This window comes from Natator depressus, chromosome 11, assembly GCF_965152275.1.
Source record: "Natator depressus isolate rNatDep1 chromosome 11, rNatDep2.hap1, whole genome shotgun sequence".
Lineage (NCBI taxonomy): Eukaryota > Metazoa > Chordata > Testudines > Cheloniidae > Natator > Natator depressus.
This window is the reverse complement of record NC_134244.1, coordinates 72702005-72726866: the sequence shown is the minus strand read 5'-3', so window position 1 is coordinate 72726866 and position 24862 is coordinate 72702005. Positions and strand designations below refer to the sequence as shown.

Below are 24862 nucleotides of genomic sequence, written 5' to 3'. Positions count from 1 at the left end.
CTCAGGGCGCCCCGGAGCCCGGCCCCGCTCGCGGCTGCCTGCGCGGAGGGCGGCGCTGGAGGCCCGGCCGGGCTCCTCCCCCGGCTCCCGCGCACGCCGGCTGAACCGCCCCGGATCCGGCCTCACGGGCCGCCGCAGCGGGGTCGAGTCCCGCCGGCGTCAGACTCGCGAGCAGACCCGCGGCGGGGGGGGGCGGAGCCGGGCCCTGCGGGTGACCCGCCATGTCCCATCGGGCATTGCGGGGCGCACGCCGCGGCCGCGGCCCGACCCGGCCGTCCCGCGCTCCGGGCGAGGCCGCTCGGCGCCGGGCTCCCTGGCTCCGCCCCCCCGCAGCCCCCCCCGCGAGCACCGGGCGCCCGCCGCCGGCCGCGGAGCGGACTCGCCTGGGTGGCCGCAGGCCCTGGGGTGCCGGGGGGACTTCCGGGCGCTGCCCCCGGGTCTGTGAACGCGCGGACCGGGGCCCGGACCCCGCCGGACCCCCCGGCCCGGGCCCGCCGGAGGCCTCGCGACGCCCGCGGGCGGGGGGGCGCGGCAGGTCTCCCGGGGCGGGCGGGCTGCCGGGGCGGGCGGGCCCGTCCGTCGGGGCCGCGGGTCTCCCGCTCCGCCGGGCTGGGCCGGGAAAAGCCTCGGGCGTCGGGCCGCCCTGACGCCGGCCGGGCCCGTCCCGGGCGGGGCCGCGGCTCCCCGGCTCCCGGGCTCCCGGCCGGGGTCCCCTGCGCACCCCGCGGCGCGGCCTGAGGCGGCCGGGCCGGGGCCGGCCCGGGAGGCGATGCCGCGCCCCCGCCCGGGCCGCTGGCGCCCGCCGAGACGGGGCAGGGCGGCCCGCCCCAGGGAGCCGGCCGGGGCCCAGCCGCGGGCAGAGCCGGGTGGGTCGGAGGGGCGGGCTGCTGGCGGCGGGGAGCCGGCCCGGCTCGGGGGACAGCGGGCTCCGGGGCTGGCCCAGCCGGACCTGCCCGTCCCCGTGGTCACTGGGCCCTGGCCGCGCCCTGCTCCGGACAGGCCGGGACCGGGGGAGCCGGTTACTTCTTATTCCGGTCCCGATTTCTTGGTCGGGGCAGCGTCAAGGTCCAGACTTCAGAGAAAACAATAAACACCAATAACAATCCTGATCAGAATAAAACAATAAAAAGTTTTCAGGGTCTGCTGGAAAGCAGCTGGTGGCCCAGATTTGGCCCACGGTCTGCCTGTTGACTGCCCCTGTAATAACCCCCCCTGCTCTCACAATGCTGGTTGAGAGTCACTCCAGGGTAAGGAAGTGGGGGTACATGGCTCCCTGGGGGCCTACAAGTCTCCCTTGGGTGTCCCACTCAGGTGGACTTGCTGACGTGAAGCAGGGGTGCTGAAGGCTCTGGGATTCAGAGTCAGGAGGCGGTGAAGCCAGGTGACTTTCCTCACTGGAAAAAGTGTGATCTTAAGGGGTTGCCACACTAAAGAGCTCCTCCCAGGGACCGTTCAAGAGCACCAGACCTATGGCAGGGAAACCGCCTGGAGAAGGGGATTTTCCAAAGGGCTGAAGCAGGTTTGGCAAGTCCATAGGAGTTAGGTGCTTTGGAGGTTCCCAGCAGACACCTAAATACCATTGAAAGTGTGGCCCAAGGTGCTTAAACACTAGGGCCCTGATGCTCAGCTGGTGTCAGTCAGGGAGGCTGAGAATCCGTGATAATGTCTCCTGTTAACCAGGAGCATCAGCCCCTGCGCTCAGATAGCCAGGGAGAGAGCAGGAGACAGCACTGGGCGCACAGATTCATGATTGAATTATCTGCTCTCCTGAAATCTTCCCCTTTGGGCTCTGCTCTGAGCAGCCAGGGAAGCTGGGACCCCAAGGGCTCTCCCAGGATCTGGGCCCCTCTGGGCTGGGCAGTCACAGTGCTCTGAATGGTTTCAGAGTAACAGCCGTGTTAGTCTGTATTCGCAGAAAGAAAAGGAGTACTTGTGGCACCTTAGAGACTAACCAATTTATTTGAGCATAAGCTTTCGTGAGCTACAGCTCACTTCATCGGATGCATGCTGTGGAAAGTGTAGAAGATCTTTTTATATCCACACAAAAAGCATGAAAAAATACCTCCTCCCACCCCACTCTCCTGCTGGTAATAGCTTATCTAAAGTGACCACTCTCCTTACAATGTGTATGATAATCAAGGTGGGCCATTTCCAGGACAAATCCAGGGTTTAACAAGAACGTCTGAGGGGAGGGGGGGGTTAGGAAAAAACAAGGGGAAATAGGCTACCTTGCGTAATGACTAAGCCACTTCCAGTCTCTATTCAAGCCTAAGTTAATTGTATCCAATTTGCAAATGAATTCCAATTCAGGAGTTTCTCGCTGGAGTCTGGATTTGAAGTTTTTTTGTTGTAAAATAGCGACTTTCATGTCTGTAATCGCGTGGCCAGAGAGATTGAAGTGTTCTCCGACTGGTTTATGAATGTTATAATTCTTGACATCTGATTAGTGTCCATTTATTCTTTTACGTAGAGCCTGTCCAGTTTGACCAATGTACATGGCAGAGGGGCATTGCTGGCACATGATGGCATATATCACATTGGTGGATGTGCAGGTGAACGAGCCTCTGATAGTGTGGCTCTGATCCACGAGTAATACGGGCACACACGAACTGATAATAACCCAACCTGCTGGGCCAAATCCCTCCCCCTGCCCTGCTCGAATACAATGAGAGAAACCCCCGGCAGCGCCCCTTACCCAGGAATCCCGTCACAGCCTCCTGGAGATTGTTCTCTCGAGGGAAGTCCTGGTTCTTTTTTCCAGCTCAGGGGACTCGGGCACCGGATGCGGAGACGTAGCCTTCTCATCCCTGCAGAGTCACGAGCGTGTTTATTCCTCCCATTCCTTTGCTCTAAGTTCCTGCCCCCCAGAGCCAGATGGGGAGTGGGTGGGAGCTGGGCCACAGGCAGGGCTAACGGGGCCGTGACCTCTGCTGCCCAGGGAATTTACTGCCTGCACAATCTGCCGGGGCCGGCCTGGAGACTGGGGGCCTCTCTCCATCCAGAGAGAAAACCCAGCCCAGGCAGGGCCAGCTCCCCTCACACCTGGCCCAGCCCCACGTTCCCTACAAGGGCCTGGAGGGGCTTCTCCCAGGGATGAGAGAGGGGCCCATTCTCCATGCCCAGCTTCTTCTCAGCTTCTCCTCTTAGCCTCCAAGGGGCCTGGTCACTCCCCATGGGGTGGGGGTTCTGGGACCGAGACACTGCCCCATGAGACCGTCCCACGGTTGGGATGCTGGGTCTGCTGCCTGGGCTCTGAGCCCTGGTCTACACTAGGACTTTAGGTCTCATTTAGCAGCTTTAAATCGATGTAAACCTGCACCCGTCCACACGATGAAGCCCTTTATTTTGACTTAAAGGGCTCTTAAAATCGATTTCCTTACTCCACCCCTGACAAGTGGATTAGTGCTTAAATCGGCCTTGCCGGGTTGAATTTGGGGTACTGTGGACACAATTCGACGGTATTGGCCTCCGGGAGCTATCCCAGAGTGCTCCATTGTGACTGCTCTGGACAGCACTCTCAACTCGGATGCACGAGTGTTTGCCGTTGCTCTGACGCAGGGAGGGGCGACTGACGACACGGCTCACAGGGTTGGCTTACAGGGAGCTAAAATCAATAAAGGGGGTGGCTTTACATCAAGGAGTATTTCATGCAGGACTTCACGGAGGGTTCCAATAAGAAATGGTGCACCGAAGTTATTGTTCTTATTGGAACAAGGAGGTTAGTCTGGCCTCTGCTTGATACATGGCTAGATTTACCTCGCTGCACCTTCTCTGTGCGTGACTGCAGTGTGACCTAGAGGAATGAGTCCCCTAGACGCGGGGGGTGTGTGTGTGTGTGTGTGTGTGTGTGTTTGCAAATGAGTACAAAACAAATCTGGTCTATTTCTTGTTTTGATCCACTCCATCTATCTTTTACATCTTTGGCTGGCAGCAGACGGTGCAGAAGGACTGCTAGCCATCCACATCTCATGGCTGCTCGGCAGAAGATGGTACAATAGGACTGCTAGCCATCCACATCTCATGGCTGCTCGGCAGAAGACGGTGCAATAGGACTGCTAGCAATCCGTATCGCCTGCCTGCTCACCATAAGATGGTTCAATAGGATTGACTGCAGGACTAAAGAGAATGACCGGATCAAGTCACTCCAAATTTAGTCCCTGCGCCCATGGCTGCCGAGGCGCTCCTGATCAACCTCACAGAGGCGACCAGGAGCACCTCGGACACGACGATGACGGCTACCAGTCCTATTGCACTGTCTGCTGCCCCAAGGCAATGGGTTGCTGCTGCTGTGTAGCAATGCAGTACCGCGTCTGCCAACACCCAGGAGACGTACGGTGAAGGTGAGCTGAGCGGGCTTCACGCTTGCCGTGGTCTGGCGTCTGCACAGGTAACTCAGGAAAAAAGGCGCGAAACGATTGTCTGCCGTTGCTTTCATGGAGGGAGGGAGGGAACGGGGGCCTGACGACATGTACCCAGAACCACCCGCGACAATGTTTTAGCCCCATCAGGCACTGGGATCTCAACCCAGAATTCCAATGGGCAGCGGAGACTGCGGGAACTGTGGGATAGCCACCCACAGTGCAACGCTCCGGAAGTCGACGCTAGCCTCGGTACTGTGGAAGCTCTCCGCCGAGTCAATGCACTTAATGCACTTAGAGCATTTTCTCTGGGGACACACACACTCGACTATATAAAACCGATTTCTAAAAAACCGACTTCCATAAATTCGACCTAATTTCGTAGTGTAGACATACCCTGAGTCTTTCCCAGCACAACGAGGCGTGGGGGCAGACGGAGCCCGGATGTATCTGCTCACGGCACTTCTGACACCCTAGAGGGGAAGGAGAGACAGAGCAGAGAGTCAGTGCCCATGGCCCAGCCGGCCCCCTGCCCCAGAGGGGTCACTCTGCTCCCCCAGCCCCGGCCCCACAGGCTGCTCCCCCAGCGGGGTGGAGCACTGAAGGGCTGTGCTAGTGGGCGCAGAGCCCCGTTCACACCAGATGTTCCGCAGGGACGGGACGGGACGGCCGGGTCCTCTGTGCTGAGCCCAGGGCTGGAACAGCCTTTCACCAGCCTCCCCCCACCTCCCCGACAGCCCAAACTCCTGTCTCTCTGCAGCCCTGGGCCCCTGGCCCTGCAGACGCCCCGGGCCGTGCTCCCTGCACTGAGTTACCCTGTCAGCCCGAGTGACTCAGGGGCCGTCTCCTCCCTGCACTGGGCTCTGGGCGCATCTGACACTGTCTCACCTGCAGCAATTCCAGCACCGGCTGCTGACGCTTCCCCTCCAGCTCTGTGATCAGGGCGCTGAGCCGGGAAATCTCCTCACCCAGGTGGGTGGCATTTTCCTCCCTCCTCCTCCCAATCGCCTCGTCCAGCTCTCCCAGCCGGGCCAGGAGGAGGCGCTCCTGTTCAGCCAGAAACTGGCGCAGCCCCTCGCACTTGGACACCACCAGCGGCCGCTCCACTTCCGTCTGCCTCTGGGGTGCACAGAGAGACGCAGGGGCAGGGCAGGGACACGGGGAGAGCGGGTGTCATGGGAAATGGGACAAAGCCTTGTCCGGGCTCCACAGAGCCTTTCATTCAATATCTTTGCCAGAGTCACTGTGGCTACACTAGAGCTTTTGCTAGTATAAAAATGTGACCCAAAATCACCAACCCCCAGCCCGTCCCCAGCACTGTCCCAGCACCAGAGTGAAGTGCAGACCAGGCCGTGGCAAATGGTGCTTCCCAAACTGCCCAGTGGCATCACTGGAACGTCTGACACTCGAACCCTGGGATCAGCAAAAGTCTCCCCCGCTCCGCCCCGACCCCTGCCACATCTGTGTCTGTTCAGTGTTTCACTGGCCTCTCCCTCTGGCCCCCACTCCCAGTGCTAGAGAGACAGAGCCAGAGGCTGCTCCCAGCTACCCTGGTGTAAACCCACTGACCCCAGTGGGAACTAACACCAGGGTCCCAGAGGAGTCTGACCCTGACCCCACTGACTTCGGTGGGGTCACTCCTGATGTACACCAGGTACCTGAGAGCAGAGCTGCCCTGCACTGGTTACAATGACCCTGACCTGTCTCCCTGTAGCGACCCTGGAAACCCTTTAACCTTCTGAATGACCCAGACCCCAAGCAGCGCAGAGACCCCCTGCTGCTGTGGCTGACACCCCTGTGCAAAGCGGCCGGGCAGGGCAGGGCACCTACCAGGATCCTCTCACTCTCCTTGTCCCAGTCGGATTTCAGGCCCAGGAGCTCTTCTGTCTCCTCCCACAGATGCTACAGCGGCTCAGGATTTGCTCCTGCAAACAGACAATGGCTCTGGGGGCTGGTTTGGGGTCACTGGTTTGTGCCCAGCGATAACTGAGCAGAGTGAGGCTGTGGGAGCAGGTCCCCCTTCTCCAACCCTCTGAAAAAGTGACCTCAGCTCCAAGGTAGCTCCCCGGCAGAGCTGCTGGGCCTGGCCCACTCCGCCCCAGCACCATCATCTCCAGGCGGTTTCCCTGCCATAGGTCTGGTGCTCTTGAACAGTCCCTGGGAGGAGCTCTTTAGTGTGGCAACCCCCTTAAGGTCATACTTTTTCCAATGAGGAAAGTCACCTGGCTTCACCGCCTCCTGACTCTGAATCTCAGAGCCTTCAACACCCCGCTTCACGTCAGCAAGTCCACCTGAGTGGGACACCCAAGGGAGACTTGTAGGCCCCCAGGGAGCCATGTACCCCCACTTCCTTACCCTGGAGTGACTCTCAACCAGCATTGTGAAAGCAGGGGGGGTTATTACAGGGGCAGTCAACAGGCAGACCGTGGGCCAAATCTGGACCACCAGCTGCTTTCCAGCAGATCCTGAAATCTTTTTATTATTTTATTATGATCATGATTGTTATTATTTTTTATTATTTTCTCTGAAGTCTGGACCTTGACTATGCCTTGACCAAGAAATTTGGACCTTTATAAAAAATAATTGACTCTCCCTGTTTTTTGACATGTCTGGAACACAGCGCAGACAGTGCTTAGTGAACACAGAGAACGGAAAGGTCCATCTGGGTCAGTCCCGGAGCCCTCTGTCCCCTCTGTCGTCCGAGCCCACAAGCTGCTCTCCTGCCTCCAGATGCCCACACTTAGAACCCCAGCCCAATCCTTTGTCCTCCCGCTGGGCACACTTGGCTGGCTTCCCATGGAGGGTGGGCCGTCCATGGTCATTTATTGTTTGGTGCCCAATGTCCAGGCAATTGGAATGGCCATTGTCTTCTGGGACACTCCATGGGCATGGGGCCCCAGGCAGCCAGCTGTCCCTCATGCCTGTATCTCTGGGTCTCTACAAGTAACACCTTTCCCCCCTCCCCTCACCTACTTAACCATGGGTAAGGCTAAGATTTTGTCCGGGATATTTTTAGTAACAGTCACGGCAGGTCACGGGCAATAAAGAAAAATTCACAGAAGCCCGTGACCTGTCCATGGGGAGTTCAGCTGCGGGGTCCCCACACCGCTCACAGTGGCTGGGCAGCTGTGGGGGCTCGCTTGGAGCTACGAGCTGAAGTCACAGAGGTCTCTGGAAGTCACGGATTCCGTGACTTCTGCAACCTCTGTGAAAAACTCATAGCCTTAACCACGTGTAACCCATGCCGGCTTGGTGTGGCGCTCTGTCCCCCTTCAGCAGCACCTAGACCAACTGAAGATGTGTGAACCTCCTTCAGTCTTGGAGAAGAGAACAGGTCTTTCAGCTCACGCAGTAGAGGCTCGTCCATTCAGCTCCACAGGTCCCCCTCTTTGATCCCAGCTGACGACAACGGGGGTCTGTGGGTGTTAAACATGCACCACATAGGGGACACTGAGGCACACACAATATTCATCCAAAATATTATGAAAAATTCCCACTGCACAACAATCCCGTTATTAGGCAGCTCCCTGGCTCTAACCCAGGGCTGGTCAGACACACGGGGGGCTCTGTAGCTGCAGAGAAGCTGCCCCTGTAACTCCCAGACATGCAGATAGCTGTTCCCTACCCTGTGCTCCTGGGCAGCCTCCTCCATGGGAACCACCATGCGAGCGCGGTGCGCCCAGGATCGGTCACACACCAAGCAAAGGGGGGGTTGATCCTCCTCGCAGGAGAGTTTCAGAGCCTCCTGGTGCCTGTCACCCACTCTCTGCCCCTCGGGCTCTGGCCCCGCCTGCAGCCTCAGGCATTTCCCTAGCTCCGCCAGGCTCCCCAGCTGCCTGTGGGGACGCAGGTCTCTCTGCAGGGCGGTGTCTCTGCACTGGGGGCAGGAGAAGTTTGGCTCCGGCTCCCCCCAGCACTGGCTGAGGCAGGCCCGGCAGAAGTTGTGCCCACACTCAATGGTCACCGGGTCTGTGAAATACTCCAGGCAGATGGAGCAAGTCACTTCGTCCTGGAAGCTCCCGGCCAGGTCCCCGGCGGCCATGGCCCCGCCGCACTTTCCTGAGCAGAGGAAGTAGCCAGCAGCCCTTTAAATCTTTTTTTTCAGCCGATTGCACAACCAGGAGCCAATCACCCTCACCGGCGGGAAATTTAAACAAAACCAAAACCAAAGCAGAAGCCGCGCCCCCCGAAAAGCCCCCAAACAAGCAATGAGCTACTTAAAGAAATGAAGAGGTGATTTAATTACATACACAAAGAAGCCAAGGCTGCTCCCCTGTTTCTACATCCGAGGATCACATTAGCAATGGGAGTCGGTGTTCAGCTCTTTGTCCTCTGTGACACGTAAATCCTTCTCCTAGTCACTGCTTTCCAGGCTACCGTTCCCGAGGCTCTAGGGGTGGCCACCCGTCTCCATTCCCAGCTATAGGGCCTTGCTTTTGGCTGCATTTGTTTTACTAATCCCAGTTTACCAAACTATCCAGGCTGCTCCATACAACGGCCCCGTCACTAGCATTATTTACCACTCCTCCAAGCTGTGTTAGCCACAGACTTTATCAGCAGTGATTTTATGCTTACTTCCAGATCGTTAATTAAAAAGTTGACAAGTGAGGGGGCTACAGCCAATCCCTGTGGCGCCTCATTAACAGCTCCCCCATTCAGTGATGATGCCCCATTGACAGGTACAAGGTCAGACTTGGGGTCACAGAGCAGGGGGATGATTTTACTACTGTTTAATAATGCACCTAATTTATTTATTCACAGGCTCCACCTGCAGTGTCTGTCACTGTTGTATCTGGGCCCTTCTGGGACAATTCTAGTCTCATTTACACTGGATCCACTCCAAAGTGAATCCAGGCCATCCCTCCCAGCCTGCCCATGAACGCTGTCTGTGGAGATCTCTCCCAGGAAACAGCCTCACTCAGCCATGCTAGGGCTGCTGCCCTGATTTCTTGGCTTCTGTGGAAACACTCCCAATGGCCTTTCCCCTTCCCCTTCCCGCACATGCTGCCCCAGGCTGGGCAGATCCCATCTGTCTCGGGTTTGCCCCTGCTTCACCTGCCACCTTTCCACTCAGGGGACTCAGGGCACTTCAGTAATTCAACAAATGCCCTTGCTTTATTAGCACTGTGTCCAGGCCCTACTCAGGTATCAGGCCCCATTGTGCCAGGTGCTGCATACATACAGAACAAACAGACAGTCTCTGTCCCAAAGAGCTGCAATCTCCCTGCTTCCCTTCTCCCTGCAGGAAACCCTCTTTGCTACATCTTGGACCTGCTCCCACTGCTCTCTGGGTGACTGGCACTTTCACTAGCTCAGAGCCTTAGAACATTTTCTACGTGTTTCTGAGCCTCCGAACCATTTAATAAAATCACATCTCTGGGTGAGTTATGGCTTTGCTCCTCCCCCACCAAATGGGAGCCTCCTGAATGCAGCCAAACAGCTGTTTTGTGGTGGGCAGAAGGCCCTGGAAGGGTGCGGGAGGAGTTGGTCAGCGGGAGATGCTCTGTGGGGAGGGCAGAGCTTGGCTGCCGGTGGGTGCTAAGCACCCACTAATTTTTCCCCATGGGTGCTCCAGCCCCGGGACACCCATGCAGTCAGCGCCGATGATGCCCTCCCCCAAATCAAAAGTCCTCGAGAGTTTGGGTGCATCTCTCCATGTTGTAAATGTTACCAGCTTCTGTGTGTGCGTGTCTCTCTGGGTGGGTGGGGGGGGTCTGTGTGTGTTGATGCTTAAGCTGATTGTGAGGTCACGGATGCCAACAGCAAAGACTGTTCGGCCTCAGCATTCTTGCCCTGCCTTCAGTCTGCCAACTGGCTTGGTTGACAACGGCTGGTGACCCAAGGAGCTGCTGAGAGACGCGGACTATCCCTCTGTCAACAACTTCTTGCATCAGCTTTTTCCACAGGTTTTTGACAAAAGATGAGTTTTTACAGAAGGTAATTCCCAGATTCTTTTCCTGCTCCTTCGATCGCACATGACAGGTTGGTGCCTCCTTCCCCTCGGGCAGGGGTGGCCGACCTGGGGCTCCGGGGCCGCATGCGGCTCGTCAGAGGTTAATACGCGGCTCCTTGCACAGCGCTGACTCCGAGGCTGGAGCTACAGATGCCAACTTTCCAATACGCTGTGGGGTGCTCACTGCTCAACCCCCTGCTCTGCCCCAGGTCCTGCCACCTCTCCACCCCTTCCCCCAAGGCCCCTGCCCCTTCCCCCGAGCCTGCCATGCCCTCGCTCCTGCGCCTTCCCCACCAGAGCCGCCTTGCGGCGGGCGGGAGGAGTGGGGAGGGAGGGGGAGGCGCTGACGGGCGGGGCTGCCGCTGGGCGGGAGGTGCTGGGGGCTGGAGGGGGTGGTGGATGGGGGCTGCTGGCGTGTTACTGGGGCTCTTTGGCAATGTTCATTGGTCAGTTCTGGCTCTTCTCAGGCTCAGCTTGGCCCCCCCGGGACAGGGACGGGTGGGGCCAGCGTTGCAACAGTCAGGTCTCAGCGTTCCGTTTTGATTTGAATGTGGGCGTCTCTCCCTTCTCCATCTGCTTCAGCCTTTCCCGGTCTTTGGAGGCAGATTTCGATGCTTTTATCTTTCAGCAGACTAGTATGGGTGAATTTCCATGGGTATAACCTAAAGGGAAGATAAAAAACTGGTCTAGAATTTAGATTGATAGCTCCATCAAGAGTATTTCCCTTGGAGTTGACCCTAATGCACTCCTTGCCTTCAAGTAGTGAATATAAACCCTTTGTCTCATGTCATGATTGTCTAACATATGTGTATTGAGACAAGATCGGTCTCAGAATTTACATGATTGAAAGACACATAAATGAGCTCAGATATGCAGAAAAAATAAATCTGAAGCTATTGAAAGTGACACAGCTCCACTCCCATCCCCTGGCTGCCATCTTGGTAGTTCTCTCAGAAATAATCTCATGGAGAGAGACTTCAAAACTCTCTACAAATTGTACTATACCCCCACTGGGCTACATAAAATAGACGTGTCAAATCCCCCCTGCAATTCCTTTTCAGGAAAGGGGTTTAAATAAACTGCAGCCTAAATTTGTCATGGGTCTCGGTGTGATTTCTTTGTCATTGTTTGGGTGGCCTATTGTTCTGACTGGACGTTATAAATAGTATGGGAAATCCTTCAGTTAAAGTTTACTGGTTATTTTCCCCATGCGACTACAGTCCAGATTTTGAAATAGTTGAGAATAAGTCAACATATTTGCAGCTGCTAATCCATCCATCCAGACCCTCAAGCCTTCTAGATGACAATCCTTTGTTCCTTTTCCTGGCTTCTCTGGGAACAGAGGTGTCTTGGTTTTCAGCTTGGCCCTGTCTGTTCCCAGAGCCCCAACATTCTGTGCACAAAGGAGTGGGGTTAATAATGAAGCATTTTTGCAACTAGGCCCAGGCAATGAGCAAAGAAAACAGAAGTTGACCTTGGCTGTTTCCATGTCTGTCCACTGGCAGAGGAGGTGTGAGCTCCATGGGGTGAGAGTCAGGCTAGGAACTGGAGCCAGTGACTGGGCTAGGACGGGATTACAGATCTGGTGCGTGGAGGTTTCTTGTTATAGAGCAAAAGGGGAGAAGCTGTGACGTGCTGTGTCCAAGAAAGGCTGTGACAAAGGATCCTGGTGCCTCTCCCCAAGGAAACCTCAACGCATCTCCTCTTGGAAAGGAGTAGCAACTTTCATACTAGCCATTAAAGGCAACTTTAGGTTCATAAATTCACAGTTTCAAAGGCTCTAAGGCCAGCCCTGATCATCTAGTCTGACCTGCATAACACGGGCCCTTGGACTTCCCCAGAAGAATTCCTCTTTCACCATGGTCCCAAGTGTCTTCACCTGGGGCTGGGTCCAGTCATGGGGGTAGAGCTCAGCGATAGAGTGTTTGACTGCACATTAAATGGTCCTTGGTTCAACTCCAAGTGCCCCCTTTGAAACCTTTGTTAATAAGCAGCAAATTTCAAACAAATAAAAGGAAGTATTCTTTCCACACAACACACAGTTAATGTGTGGATCTCTTTGCCGGAGGATGTTGTGAAGGCCAAGATTATAAGAGGATTCAAAAATGAACGAGATAAATTCATGGAGGATAGGTCCATCAGTGGCTATTAGCCAAGATGGGAAGGGATGGTTTCCCTAGCCTCTGTTTGCCAGAAGCCAGGAGTGAGCAACAGGAATGGATCACTTGATGATTCTCTGTTCATTCCCTCTGGGGCACCTGGCACTGGCCACTGTCGGAAGACAGGCTACAGGGATAGATGGACCTTTCGTTTGACCCAGTGTGGCCAGTCTTTTGTTGCTTATGTTCTTGGTTGTATGAACCAGTCCTGGCTATTAGAGGAGCAGATGATTTCAAAAGACCACTCTCTTGGATCTGGGAATCCTGCGCACACAAATTCCCTTCCTTTAGAGTAGGACAGAAAAACCCATTTCTTCCTTCTTTCTATTCCAGGCTTCGTTCCTTTTTTCAAAGACTCACCTCTCGGGAGCACAGAGAGAGCCATGTGAACACAGTGTTCGTCCAACCTGCAGCCATGGAGGCATGCTCTGCCATCAGCCAGCAAGAACAGGCCTTGCCAGAGAAGCCCACGAGAAGGAAATGCTCGTGGAAGATCCTATCAGGCATGAAAAGACTCTGTGTCTGTAGCCAATCTGACAACTCGATGGCAGATAGCGATGAGGAGAGAACGGTTTCCTCTCCAAGAAGGTGGACGTGCTTTTCCCTGAAGAAGAAGAAGAAGAAGAAGAAGAAGAAGAAAGCAGCCAAGAACCAGGTGGAGTCAGAGGAGGAGAAGCTGCAGGAGAAGCAAGACAAAGTTGAACTGGATCTTACAGGTGAGGAAACAAACCACATGGTTAGCAAGGAGCATGTGAGGAATACTCACACCAGTCACTCTACAAGCCTTATGGAAGCAGGGGAACGGTCCCACTATTGTGGGGAAGTTTCCTGGCTTCTGCACTACTCCGGTGAAATGGGCTAGAGGAAGGATCTGAGTCCTCGCTCCCACTTCCTTTCCCCAGAGGCCTCCCTGCCCTGGAGGACTCCCCTTCCACTCTCCTGTCTGACAGAGTCCTCGTAACCCCAACAAGGCTGGGCCCAGGATTCCTGGGGGGCTCGACCCCCAACCTTGCTGTGGCCACCTAGGACAGGGGCTAGGGTGTCCCCACTCCGGGGTACTCTCTCTGCACTGGGAGCTTCCCTGACCCACTGATCATTACATACGATTTAAAGCAAATACAGTTTATTTAATCAGCAATTAATTTAAAAAAGAATAAGGAAAAATGGGAAAGATGAAAGGAAAACACATCACCCCGCTCTGTGGCAGGGAACATCACAAACCACGTCTCTGGAACGTCAGGGCAGTTCCGGCCCTGGCTGTGCTGCAGGGATGCTGCGGGTCGGACACTTGCTCCGGTGGTGACCACACACCTCCGGGCTTTGGGGGGTTGGACCCTCCTTCCCGCCGGGTTCAGATCCCCCTCCCAGTCTGGCCTGCAAGGACCCTTGGTGGGGGTGTCTCTCTGCGCTGGGCCCTTTGCCAGGGTCCCCCCTTGGCTGGCCCCAGTTGCTCTCCGCACCCAGCTCCAGACTGCTCCAGCCCCAGCCCCAGCCCCACTGTTCGAGCTCCGGCTCCACCCTGCCTCAGCTCTGATGCTGCTGCTCTGCCTCCAGCCCCGGGGCTGCTTCTCCGGCCCCGCTGGCTCTGTGGCTGCAGCCCTGCTCCCAGCCCAGGGTCTGCTCTCCCTGGGCTGTGTCTCTGCCCCGCTGGCTGGCCCGCTTCTGCGCCCCAGCTCAGCTCGCGCCCCTGCTCTCTCCTTAGCTCGGCCCCACGCTGCCTGAGCCAGGCAATTCCAGCTCGCGTGGAGGATGGGGACCTTTCTGACCCCCTGACTCCGTCATTAGCCTGCCCGCCCTGCCAATCAGGCTGACCTGGAGCGTTGGCCTCTCCCCATGGCCCCTGAGGTCTGTCAGTATCAGAGTCCTGGTTTCCCATCCACCCTTCCCCTTCCTTTCGGGACTGGGACCTCGCCAACCAAAAACCCCACTGAGTTTGAGTAAGGGGCCAACAGACCCCTTACACTTCCACATCAGGGCCGTCTCATGGGACAGTGATGGGTACCTCAGACTCTGGAATCCATTTAGTGCCGGATCCTCTTGGAGAGGGTGGCAGAGATCCATCGCTGAGGTGGGGAGAGCTGACAATGTCAGGTCACCCCCCTCTGGGGGTCTGGCCCTGTGGGGTGGGGAGTACTAACATTGCTTCAGGCTGTAAGGGGAACAGAGAGGCTGGACGTTGGAGGAAATCATTTCTTTTCTCCTGGATCGGGTCCCTTTCATCAGGAAAATGCTCCCGAGGTCTCAGCAGGTCACAGCTGGGAACCGTAGCAGAGCTGAGTCATTGCTTCTTGGGGGGTTAAATGCAAAATGAGGCCTGTGGCCCGTCACTGACGGGAAAGGTGGGCAAGGGGAGAGGAAGAGTAGAATAGAAAAGAAACTGGCCCCTAAGTAAGAGGAAGCCTCGTGTAGTAAAAGCCCCCAGCTAAGAGTCATGAGATTGGAGTTCTCTGCTCAGCTCTGCCAACAACCTTCAGTCTGAGCCGGGGCAATTCGCTTCAGGGCTCTGTGCTCAGCTTCCACCCTCTGGAAACCAGGGAGAAGACATGGAAAAGCAAAATGTTAAGAATGTTTCTTTCTGCTGCAGGGACGAAGAAGGAGCCGTCGGAGACGAAGGAGAAGTGGGAAATAGGGAGCCCAGAAGAGCAGGAAGAAGAGCGCGCTCCCGCCTCCTCATTAACAAGCATCTCCCCTATGACGATGGTAATGACGCTTTGTGACTGTGCTCATGGAAAGCACCCCTTGCTGTGTGTGTTTATATCTCCCGGAGCTGGGATCTCTGACAGGAGAAGGACCTGCCCCTTGCTCAGGGGGCTGAAAAGGAACACTCTTGAAGTGTGATCAACTCCAGCCAGTCTTTACGAGTTTGTCTGGGTTGTGGAAGGAGGCCCAGTTTGACAAGGGGGTTTAGGCACCTAAAGAAGTCCAGAGGTGCTTCGTGGGATTGGCAGACGTGCCTGGCTCAGGTGCCTGATTCTGAGGCACTTCCCATGGCCCACAGGCACGGCTGAAAGTCAGACCAGGCCCATCCCTGCCCTTGTCGGGGTAACCCATGTATCTCCTGGCTGTGGGGTTCTGGCCCATCTCGTGGCACCAGGACCACTTCGAGACAGAACCGATGAGTCTGCTCTCCAGCCTGAGCTGACAGCCGCATGGGTTTTAGCTCATGTGGTAGCGGCTCCTGCACTGAGATCCCAGGTTCGATCCCGCCTGCCAACATCTGGGCTCCGTCCGAGTTACAAAGGCACCTCGACGCCGTTGTGACTCTTGCTGTCAGTGACAGAGCACCCTGCAGCGCAGACAAAAGTCTGCAGTTCTGGGAGCTCCTGACGTGCCGGGGGGCTGGAGTCTGTATGCGAGTCGGCCACTCCGGTGTGCTCTACGGCGTCCTCAGCTGCGGGCATCCAGGACAGACGGTGCTAATCCAGCGCCACGCAGCCCAGCTGCAGCAATCCCCAGGGGCTGCCCTGAGACACCAGGGCAAAGGCCTCCAGCAGCCCAGGCCCTGGGTTTAGGTGACCCTGGAACCGGGCCCCCTGGAGTAACATTGTGCCCAGTGAGTTCTGACCCACAGGGCTCTGGCCCCGGAGGCCCACGGTTTGGGGTTCTCCTCAGCCAGGCAGACTCGCTCCTTCAGTCTCAGCTACTTTCTCTCCTGCCGGCGATTCCTGCCTGTTTCCTGGCAGCGCCACACGCTGCGGGGTGGGGAAGGAAGAGGGCGTTTCCCTTTGGGCCCTATTCTCACTCCTTTCCTCGCAGACACTGTGGGCTGCCAGAGTTGCTGAGCCAATCTGCTCAGGCGCTCGGGGTGGGATGGGACAGGGGGCAGGTTCTCCAGTGACCCCTCGGCGACACTCAAGGAGCAACTCGAATGGGCTTTGCAGGACATTGAGGCTTTCTCAGCAATAGCTGGGCGTCCTGGGAGGAGGGGCTGGAGAGGGAGGAAATGGGGTGGCCCTTGGGGTCCCCGCACTGCCCGAGAGGCTCCCGTCTCTTCTCAGGAGAGGGGGCCAGAGAGCGGACGAAAGGCTGAGGAAACCTTGGCACCGGTTGAGGCTTCTGAAGAAACGGGCTCAGCCGGAGTCTCCAGGCTCCCTCTGCGCTGGCAGCCTCCCCCGGGGACAGACTGTTCCAGGGCAGCTGCCCGAGGGAAATACTCAGTCCCCACAGGCTTTGTCCCTGTTCATTGCAGACCCTCGGGGAGCACCCTTCCTCAGCCCCGCTCCACGCCCTGCTGATGACAGCCGTGCAGGGTCTGACAACACCCACCCTGGAGAGATTTAGAGCCGCAGAGGAAGAGCTGAGGGCCATCGTATCTCTCCACGGAGACAAGATGGAGAGAGTAAGAGACGCCCGCAGTGGGGCAGGGGGATGCTGCGCAGAGAGGGGGACGGGAGAATCGCCTCTCCTAGGAAACCGTTCCTGGGACACACTAGCATGGTGCTTTGAAGGTTGGCTCAGCCCCTTGCCATTCAGCGCTTGGCTGCGGGGATCCGCGGTGTCAGGTTTTGAAGTGTCCTCTGCCCGCTGGAGCCCTGACACTTCCCTGAGGACGCCCAGCCACACTGAAGGTGTGGGACAGCCCCAGCCCTGGCAAGGCAGCACTTACCTAGTCTGCTGATGAGCCTCCACATTAGGCCTGCCATCTCTAGGATGGGCTCTGGGGTCTGGAGCAGTGGTTCTCAACCTGCGGCCCAATCAGCACAGAGCTGTGCCCCATGGGACATCCTCAGGGCCAAACAGGTAGGATTGGATGTGGCCCACAATGGAAACTAGGTTGAGACCCCTGGTCTGGAGGAACTGATTGTGCTAGAAAGAGCAACAGGAAGATGCAGAGACTGAGGAAAGGCTCCTACAGGGAAGCCTTTGAGAGCAGGGCTGAGAGCAGTTTGCTATGGCAGGGAAGGCCCTGGGACATCAGGGGAGTTTGGGCTGTGCCCACTGTAAGGTTTTGGGGAAGGCTTTTGTGTGTGTTTCTGAGCTTTAAGGTGCTAAACCAGACCTCGGGAAGACTGGGGTTCCTGGACTTGTCAAAGCCTCTTTCTTCAGATTATGGAGGAGCCAAGATGGGAAACTGAGGTCAGAGGCGGCTTGCAGGGCTGCCAGGAGGGGTTCCCTGGGAGGAGGCCACTCTTTGATTAATCCATCCCTCAACTTCCTGGCATTCTTCCAGGTTGGAGACGTTGTGGGAGGGATCTTAATCTGGCTCGACAACGTCTGCGATCCCAGAGCCAGAAAAGCAGCGCTGAGGGCCACGGCCTTGCTGGCTCGCTCCCACCCCCAGGACGTGGTTCTAACCTGTGTGGCTCACACGCTCTCATCGCACAGGTAGGGAGCTGCTCTGTTATCACCTCAGTCTGTTATTTCTCTTCCTGCTCCCACTGACAGGCCACAGGCCGGGAAGGGTCCGTGGGGCTCACACAGTTGAAGGGAGTTTCCTGCTGTGCAGAGAGCTGTCCATGCTTAGTAAGAGGAGATGCCCAGGCCCAGCCGCTGAGGAGCCAACCCCTCCTCCTGCACTGCCCGGGATGGAGACGTGCCAGTTTTCTGGAGAATTCCTGCATTGTCCTGATATCTATGGGTCACCCACTTCCTCTCAGATCCATGACTATGTCAAAATAAATGACTTTGGGGCTCACTCAACTTCCCTGGCTCATGAGGTCTGGCTGCTCCTTAGCGCATGAGAGAAGGCAGAGATTGAAAAGGCCCATGAGGCCCATCTGTCTATTCGCTGTGCAGGATTGTTACCTGTCGTCAGATCCCTAGTTATTCCGTGGCTGAGGAATTGGTGAAAAAATACACTCATTCTTCTGGAGCTGTGCAGCAGAGGTAAATCTCTGAAGACAGAAATTTCCAGCCCTTATTGTTGCAAAAAGAGAAAAAATCATCCACACATGACCAGAGCGTAAATGCAGTGCAGCCTGCCTGAGTCTGCAGACAGCCGGCAATAATAGCTCTGAGAGGGGTGAGAGCCTCTTTTCATCTCAATGTGTTGTAAACTCTGAGTCCTGCTGGTTATTGCTGGTCACTTTGCAGAGTCATCCATCTGAGGTGTTTTAAACACAATCCCCATGTTCCTAGGGGCCATGAAACTCAACTTGGACCCTAGCCAGAGCTCAAAACTCCGGCTTTCCTCGGCATCTTCTGCAATGCAGTTCTGCATTGACCAGAGACAAATCTGTGTCACATGGGAGAGCAAATTGAAGAGCAGCATGAAAGAAATGGAATTTCTTGCCCAATTCAGTTACCAGAGGAATACAGTGTTGGTTTTCATATTTCTTTGAGTGTTTGATTTGTAAACCTTTCCTTGGATTCCTTGGAACAGCCACAGTGCTTTCCAGGGGCTGTGCTCACAAGCTGTAGAAACTCGGCAGCCTTGGCACAGAATTTCAGTCAAGCTTCCTGAAGACCTTGCTTCCAGGCCATTTGCTCTTGATTTGTCCAACCTAGCTCTCAGTGTCTCCAGGGCTTGACCACCATGTCCGACCTTCCTCACCAAACTTGGAAGTCAAATGACTGGAAGTCTTTTGGATCCGTCTGCAGTCTTCTTCTGCAGATGCCTGCGGGGACCAGCAGGACTTAGATCAGCAAGAATGGAGAGAAGAGAGGAGAGGGATTTCAATCGTAGTTTCCTTCCATCTCTGTCACGCTGGGCAGTACAATCTCCCCTTCCAAGCTCCTGAATCCTCTCCTATCAGGGCATGTTCTGATTCAGTGCCTGACCCCATCCACCACACTGCAGTAGGGTTGAGGTGCTTTGAGACACTTGGCCAAACGCTGGGTCTCAGTTACACCCCCAGATAGCCAGAGTAACTCCAATGAGGTCAGGCAAGTTCCTCCGGACTGACCCTAGCGTAACAGAGCAGAATTTTGCAGTCTGCAGTGCGTTGGTCACTCTGGGGTCAGTTCATGGTCACTGTTGGGAAGCAGTGGTGCTGGCTTCAGGAACAATAACCCATTAGGGGAAAGGAATAAATACAACGTTCTCTGAAGGGACTTGCCCAGCCTCAGCCTCCCTGCACCGATCGGTGTCTCCTCTGAGAGACGCCTTTCCTGCCTACATTGCAAGCCTCTGCCTGGGGAGGGCGAGAGGTGGCCAGGCAGGGAAGGTCTGACTTCTGTTTCTGACTCTGCAGATGTGCCCTTGAGCTGTGGAAGGCCTTGGGTGAAGAACCCCAGCTCACCAGGGAGGTGCTGCGGCAGCTGCTGGACAAGCTCCAGCAGAGACGCCGGGAGGAGAAGAGCGGCCATGTGTCTCTGGCTGTAAGTGAGATTTGAGAGGTCACTTTGTGAACCCGTCACTGCAGGGAGGTTGGTGCATCTTTGTGTGTGTGTGTGTGTGTGTGTGTGTGTGTGTGTGAGCTTCACCCCTTCTGAGCTTCAGGCCACAGCTCCACTACACAGTTCAGCTGACCTAACCTCCCTCGGCACACAGCCGCCACAGCAAGCCCATCCCTTGGGTGGGGCTGCACTTTGCTGCGTGTGTCAGCCAGGGCCGGGTCCGGGTGCCAGCAAAGGAAGCAGGGGCCTGGGGCAGCCAATAGAAAGTCGGGGCGGCACGTCCGGGTCTTCGGCGGTAATTCGGCAGCGGGTCCTTCATTCCCTCTCTTCCTCTTCAGCGCCACTTCGGGGGCAGCTCAATCGGGTTTTTCTTTTTTTTTTCTCCTTCTCCGCTTGGGGCAGCCAAAAAGCTGGAGCCAGCCCTGGTGCCAGCAGGGCACGTCCTCACCAGAAGCGCTTGTCGCGATTCCTCAGTCAGGGTGGGGCATTGCGGGAAGGCTCCTGAGGGTCAGTTGACGTAAAGGACGTGGTGTCTACACTGACACTGCATCGACCGAACTGCATTGACTTGGACTCTCTGTCCCTTGTGGAGGTGGAGTTATGAATTTGACACCCGGGGCAGTTCTGCCAATGGGAAGGAAATTCCATAGTTAGGGTGATGCTGGGTGAGTGGCCTTGTGTTGACCTAACTCTGTCATGTAGACCAGACCTTCGTGTGTCCTGACCACCTCCAATGAAACCAAAGAGGTGTAAATAAAGTTTCCCCCAGGTAAAAGTTATAGATCTTAAGTGGTTTATCTGCTGGTACCCTGGCTCAGTCGTCTTCTGCTTTAGATGGCCCTTTAGTGAGCAGGTGCAGTTCGGGCGTCTCTTGGAAGTATCCAGGTTTCTGGCTTTGTAAACTGTGGCTAGAAATCTTCCCAGCATGGGATCTTGAGATGTCCAGTACTTTTGACTGGGCCAGAAACACTGGGCCTATGAGAACGCATCTCCTCAGGATGGTTTCAGCCCGTCCAGTCAATGCTGGAAAGCCAAAGCGCAGGGTGTACACCATTAAGAGAAATAACGGGGAATAACGTCACCCAGACTCTTCTGATCTTTCCATAGGGTTCCATCCTGCTTCCGTTCCAGGAATGGGGGAAGGTTCAGGAGCTTCCAAATGTCTCCTCCCCTCTCAGGAGCCAATCCTCTTTTGTAACACGCTGGAGAGGAAAGGAGACATGACAAAAGGACAATCGCGAATGGCAATGGGGGCAGGGGACAGATTGGGATAGTTGAGTGAAATGCTTTCCCCCCTCCAGGCCATGAAGACCATTTACGAGGTCCTTTTCCTTTGGGGATACCGAGAAGCCATCCTGGAAATGTTTCCCCAGCTCCTCATCCTCTGCGTCAGGCAAGTGCAGTATGTGATGGATCTGCACTTGCCAGGGACCGACATGGCCAGCGAGACATCCAGCCCCGAGGAGGGATCCAGCTGCCTCAGCCCCCTAAGGTAATGACTGAAAGGAAAAGGAAGAACAGATTTGTTCTGCTAAACACCCGGGGTCTGTTTATGGCCATCAGTGGTTCGGGTGCTGTCGTTGGCCCAGGCTCAGTTGGGTGCAGGTCTCTCTTGAGGGAAAAGGGTTGAGAGCCGTGTGTTCTTGTGAGTCACACTCGCTCATCTGACGCCGTCCACAGGCCAGCTGCTTTCCCTACACACTCAGGCAGCAGTCAAGTTTGTGCATCCAACCACATGTGCCACCCGCCAAAGGGTCAGTGCTTTCATCACTGTCTGCTGAGGAAACCTGTGGGCCTCCGTCCCCAAACGCAGACAGAGCCACACTGGCAGCACCTGGGGCCAGGCCCTGCAGGATCTCAGCCCCACAGGCAGGCAGGAGGAAGAGGGACCCGTTCGACTGGCTCTGTGGGCACAGTGAGGGGCTTCCATCTACATAGGAAAACCAGAGCGCCGGAAGACACCTCAGGTGGTGTAAACTGACATCGCTTTGCTCGCTTACACCAACGAAGGACCCGACCCCACATGCCCACTTGAGTCCTGTTACCTGTCACGGTAAAGAATCAAGTATTCAGCAACAGTGAGTAATGACACCAACCATCTTAAGAAGCGACATTGTCACTAATTGGTTAGAAACTCAATGAAACGGCAGTGTAGACAGGGCCCATTGGGCAGGGAAGCACCGTGATATCACACTGGATCTATCCTCGGGGAGGCTAGCTACTGCTGACCACGCTGTGTGTCCCAGGACTTCTGCAGAGTTGCCATGCCTGGGGCTGATCTCGTTGCCTGACACTGGTATTTGTTTCTCTTTAGCACGTCAGTGGAGGCTGTGAAGACTCTTTTCTCCATGCCCGGCTACTGGAAGGAATTTGCCATCATCCAGTTTCAGCAGGGTTGGGACACGATAGCCTCCAGATATTACTACTCACAGGGTGTTGGCCTGATTGCAAGGTAAGAGCCCAAAGTTTCCTCCTCACTGGGTCTCTCTTGGGAATGGGATTTCCATGTGAAATATTCCTGTTCCACTCTCCTTACAATGTGTATGATAATCAAGTTGGGCCATTTCCAGCACAAATCCAGGTTTTCTCACCCCCCCACCCCCACACCCCCACAAGTCACAAATCAACCCCCAGGGAAAGGGGCGTCTCCAGGCCTCATTGAGCGCCATGCAGAGACCCCTGGGACAGAAGATATACACTGTAAGGAGAGTGATCACTTTAGATAAGCTATTACCAGCAGGAGAGTGGGGTGGGAGGAGGTATTTTTTCATGCTTTGTGTGTATATAAAAAGATCTTCTACACTTTCCACACTATGCATCCGATGAAGTGAGCTGTAGCTCACGAAAGCTTATGCTCAAATAAATTGGTTAGTCTCTAAGGTGCCACAAGTACTCCTTTTCTTTAAGGGACTTTCTGTTCCATGTTCCAGAGCCATGATCGAGTGTGAGAACCCTCAGCTCCCTGCAGTTTTCAGAGAGGCACTCACCATCGTCCAGAGCGAGAGGGAGGAGGAGCAGAGAACGATCGCCATGGCTTTCTGTATTGAGGTGAGATTCATTAGTTGACAGGCACAAGGGAGCTTTCTGGAGAGCAGCTCAGGCCAGTAAGCTCTGGGGCACATTGTCAGCAGCTCAGCAGCCTTACCGCCAGCTAGCTCCTCTCCGCACAAAGATGGTTGTGGGGCATGGCAAAGAGAGGGAGGGGGAGACAGGGTGAGATTGCTCCTGGCTGGATGTGCCTCGATGGGATTATGGGGCAAGAGGGGATGTTTCTCCAGTGCCCCAAGGCCTTGCTTCTCTCCTCACCTTTTCCTGGGGTTGTGCTTTTCTTCTGTCCCAGGGGTCTCTGCATGGCGCTCAATGAGGCCTGGAGACGCCCCTTTCCCTGGGGGTTGATTTGTGATTTGTGCATGAGTCCAACTTTTGGGAATGAACCAACTGAAACAGCAGCAACTGGCTCCCTACGCACCAGAGACTTTGGGTGGGAGTAAGTGGCCCTTTGGTAAAGACGACTGTCTAGGGCAGAGACCCCACAGGAAGACCTCTGTTCCTCAACCTGATGTTGATTTGGCTCTTTCCAGTTTCTCCAGAGTCCTTCCATTGAGACAGTGCTGACAAAATCAGAGCTCCGGGCGCAGCTCATGGAATGGAGCAAAGACACAAATCCCGTCATACGTAAGCTCAGTCTGCGAGGCCTTGGCAGTATTGTGTTCCAGCCAGAAAAGGTAAGAGGCGTGGATTGCCCAGGGGACCGAGGAAGCCGATGTCTCTCAGATAGCTCGGAAATGAGAGCCAGATCCACACAGAAGCCTTCTTGTTTGACACACAGCCCTCAAATGGTGGAGTTGTTTTCCTGAGCAAATCAAGGCATGACGTGCTCCCTGCTCCCGTGAGCTGAGCCCTGATTGCAGATGGGATGCAATGGGGGAGGTGGGGTGAGCAAAGACAAAGGTTACAGTGAGCAGCGGGCACAGAGTGACAGGAGAACGACTTTCTGCCCCGTTGGGGGGCTGTGCCATCCGTGGTTTCTCCTAGGTGGGAGTGGTCCAGCATGTGCTCCAGGCTGTCACCCTGGAAAGTAATGAGCTGCCTTCTTCATTCCTGCAGGTGAGATGGTTACAGGCCCAGCTGCCAGGAACCGTGGCCAGGTTTTGTGACCGGGATGGAGGGTGTGTCAAGGAGGCCATGCAGAAAGCTGGAGACATCATCTATCTCCTCAAGAGGGAGGGGCTTGGCTCCATCTCCCAGGACATCGCAGTCAGCCTTCGCCCCTTCATTGATGACGTAAGGCTTGGAACCCCAGGAGAAGCCCATGCCCCCCCTCCACCTGTCTCTGATGCCCTTGTCTCTCTCTCCCCATCTCCTTGGCTCCCGCCCCTCAGGCCTGCCATGGAGCCTCCAAGGAGCGCCCCCGCCATGGGTGGGGAATCTCCTGCTGAGCCACCTCCCTGTCAGAGCTCTTCTCGCCAAAGCTCAGCCTCAGCACCATGCTCCCAGCCCCTGCTGCAGCCTGGCCTGGGGGAGAGGGGGCCTGGCCCTGGGCAGATGACCAGCTGTCTGGAGAACACAGGCCCCCAAAGAGGTGGAGATTCTCAGCAGGAAAGAGGTGGGTCGGGAATGGCTCGGCTCTCGGGGGCACCGAAGAGCAAAAGAAATGCTGTGTTTTGTAGCAGCGCATCCCTGCAAGGCTCCAGCAGCGGCTTCTCCCCTTCCCCAGACCAGTCTCCAGCAGACTTCCCTCCCTCTCCCCAAATCTTCTCGGGTTCTGGGATTCTGGGCTCTCCAGACAGAAACTGCCTCTGGGACACCCTGGGGCTGCGCTGTCCCGCACAGGGTCTCAGGCCTTGCACAAGATGTCTATGGCGCTGGCCTGGTGTCCGCCCTGCTCCCGCCAGCCAAGTCAGTTCACACAGGGGGAACCGGAGCAGCGGGCGGATTATGACTCTGTCGCGTTCTGCTCTGATACTGCCTGGCTTTAACTGGGGGTCCCCACCCCCTGTGTGTCATTGCCAGGAGAGGGGCAGTGTGCGCTCAGCTGCCATTTCACTGCTTGGCAACGTGGTGAGCAGGGTGCAGGACCCGGACAAACCCCTCGTGCAGCAGGAAATCATCCA

At 56.0% G+C, this 24862-nt stretch overlaps 1 protein-coding gene across 1 annotated transcript; it reads left to right on the top strand.

The window, feature by feature from the left end:
• The first annotated feature begins 12810 nt into the window (after positions 1 to 12810).
• LOC141996295 (uncharacterized) lies at positions 12811 to 22204 on the top strand. The gene is made up of 4 exons (XM_074968283.1): positions 12811 to 13186; positions 15055 to 15170; positions 21050 to 21141; positions 22063 to 22204. The coding sequence occupies exons 1-4, from the start codon at positions 12886 to 12888 to the stop codon at positions 22202 to 22204; spliced, it is 651 nt and encodes a 216-aa protein (XP_074824384.1). The 5' UTR covers positions 12811 to 12885.
• The last annotated feature ends 2658 nt before the right edge of the window (positions 22205 to 24862 follow it).

Bases quoted from the DNA above. Each gene is read 5' to 3' on its own strand.
- LOC141996295 (XM_074968283.1), top strand. From the start codon at position 12,886: ATGGAGGCATGCTCTGCCATCAGCCAGCAAGAACAGGCCTTGCCAGAG. The intron at 15,171-21,049 runs GTAATGACGCTT...TCCCCCCTCCAG, and splicing joins GCATCTCCCCTATGACGATG to GCCATGAAGACCATTTACGA. The intron at 21,142-22,062 runs GCAAGTGCAGTA...GTTTCTCTTTAG, and splicing joins CTCCTCATCCTCTGCGTCAG to CACGTCAGTGGAGGCTGTGA.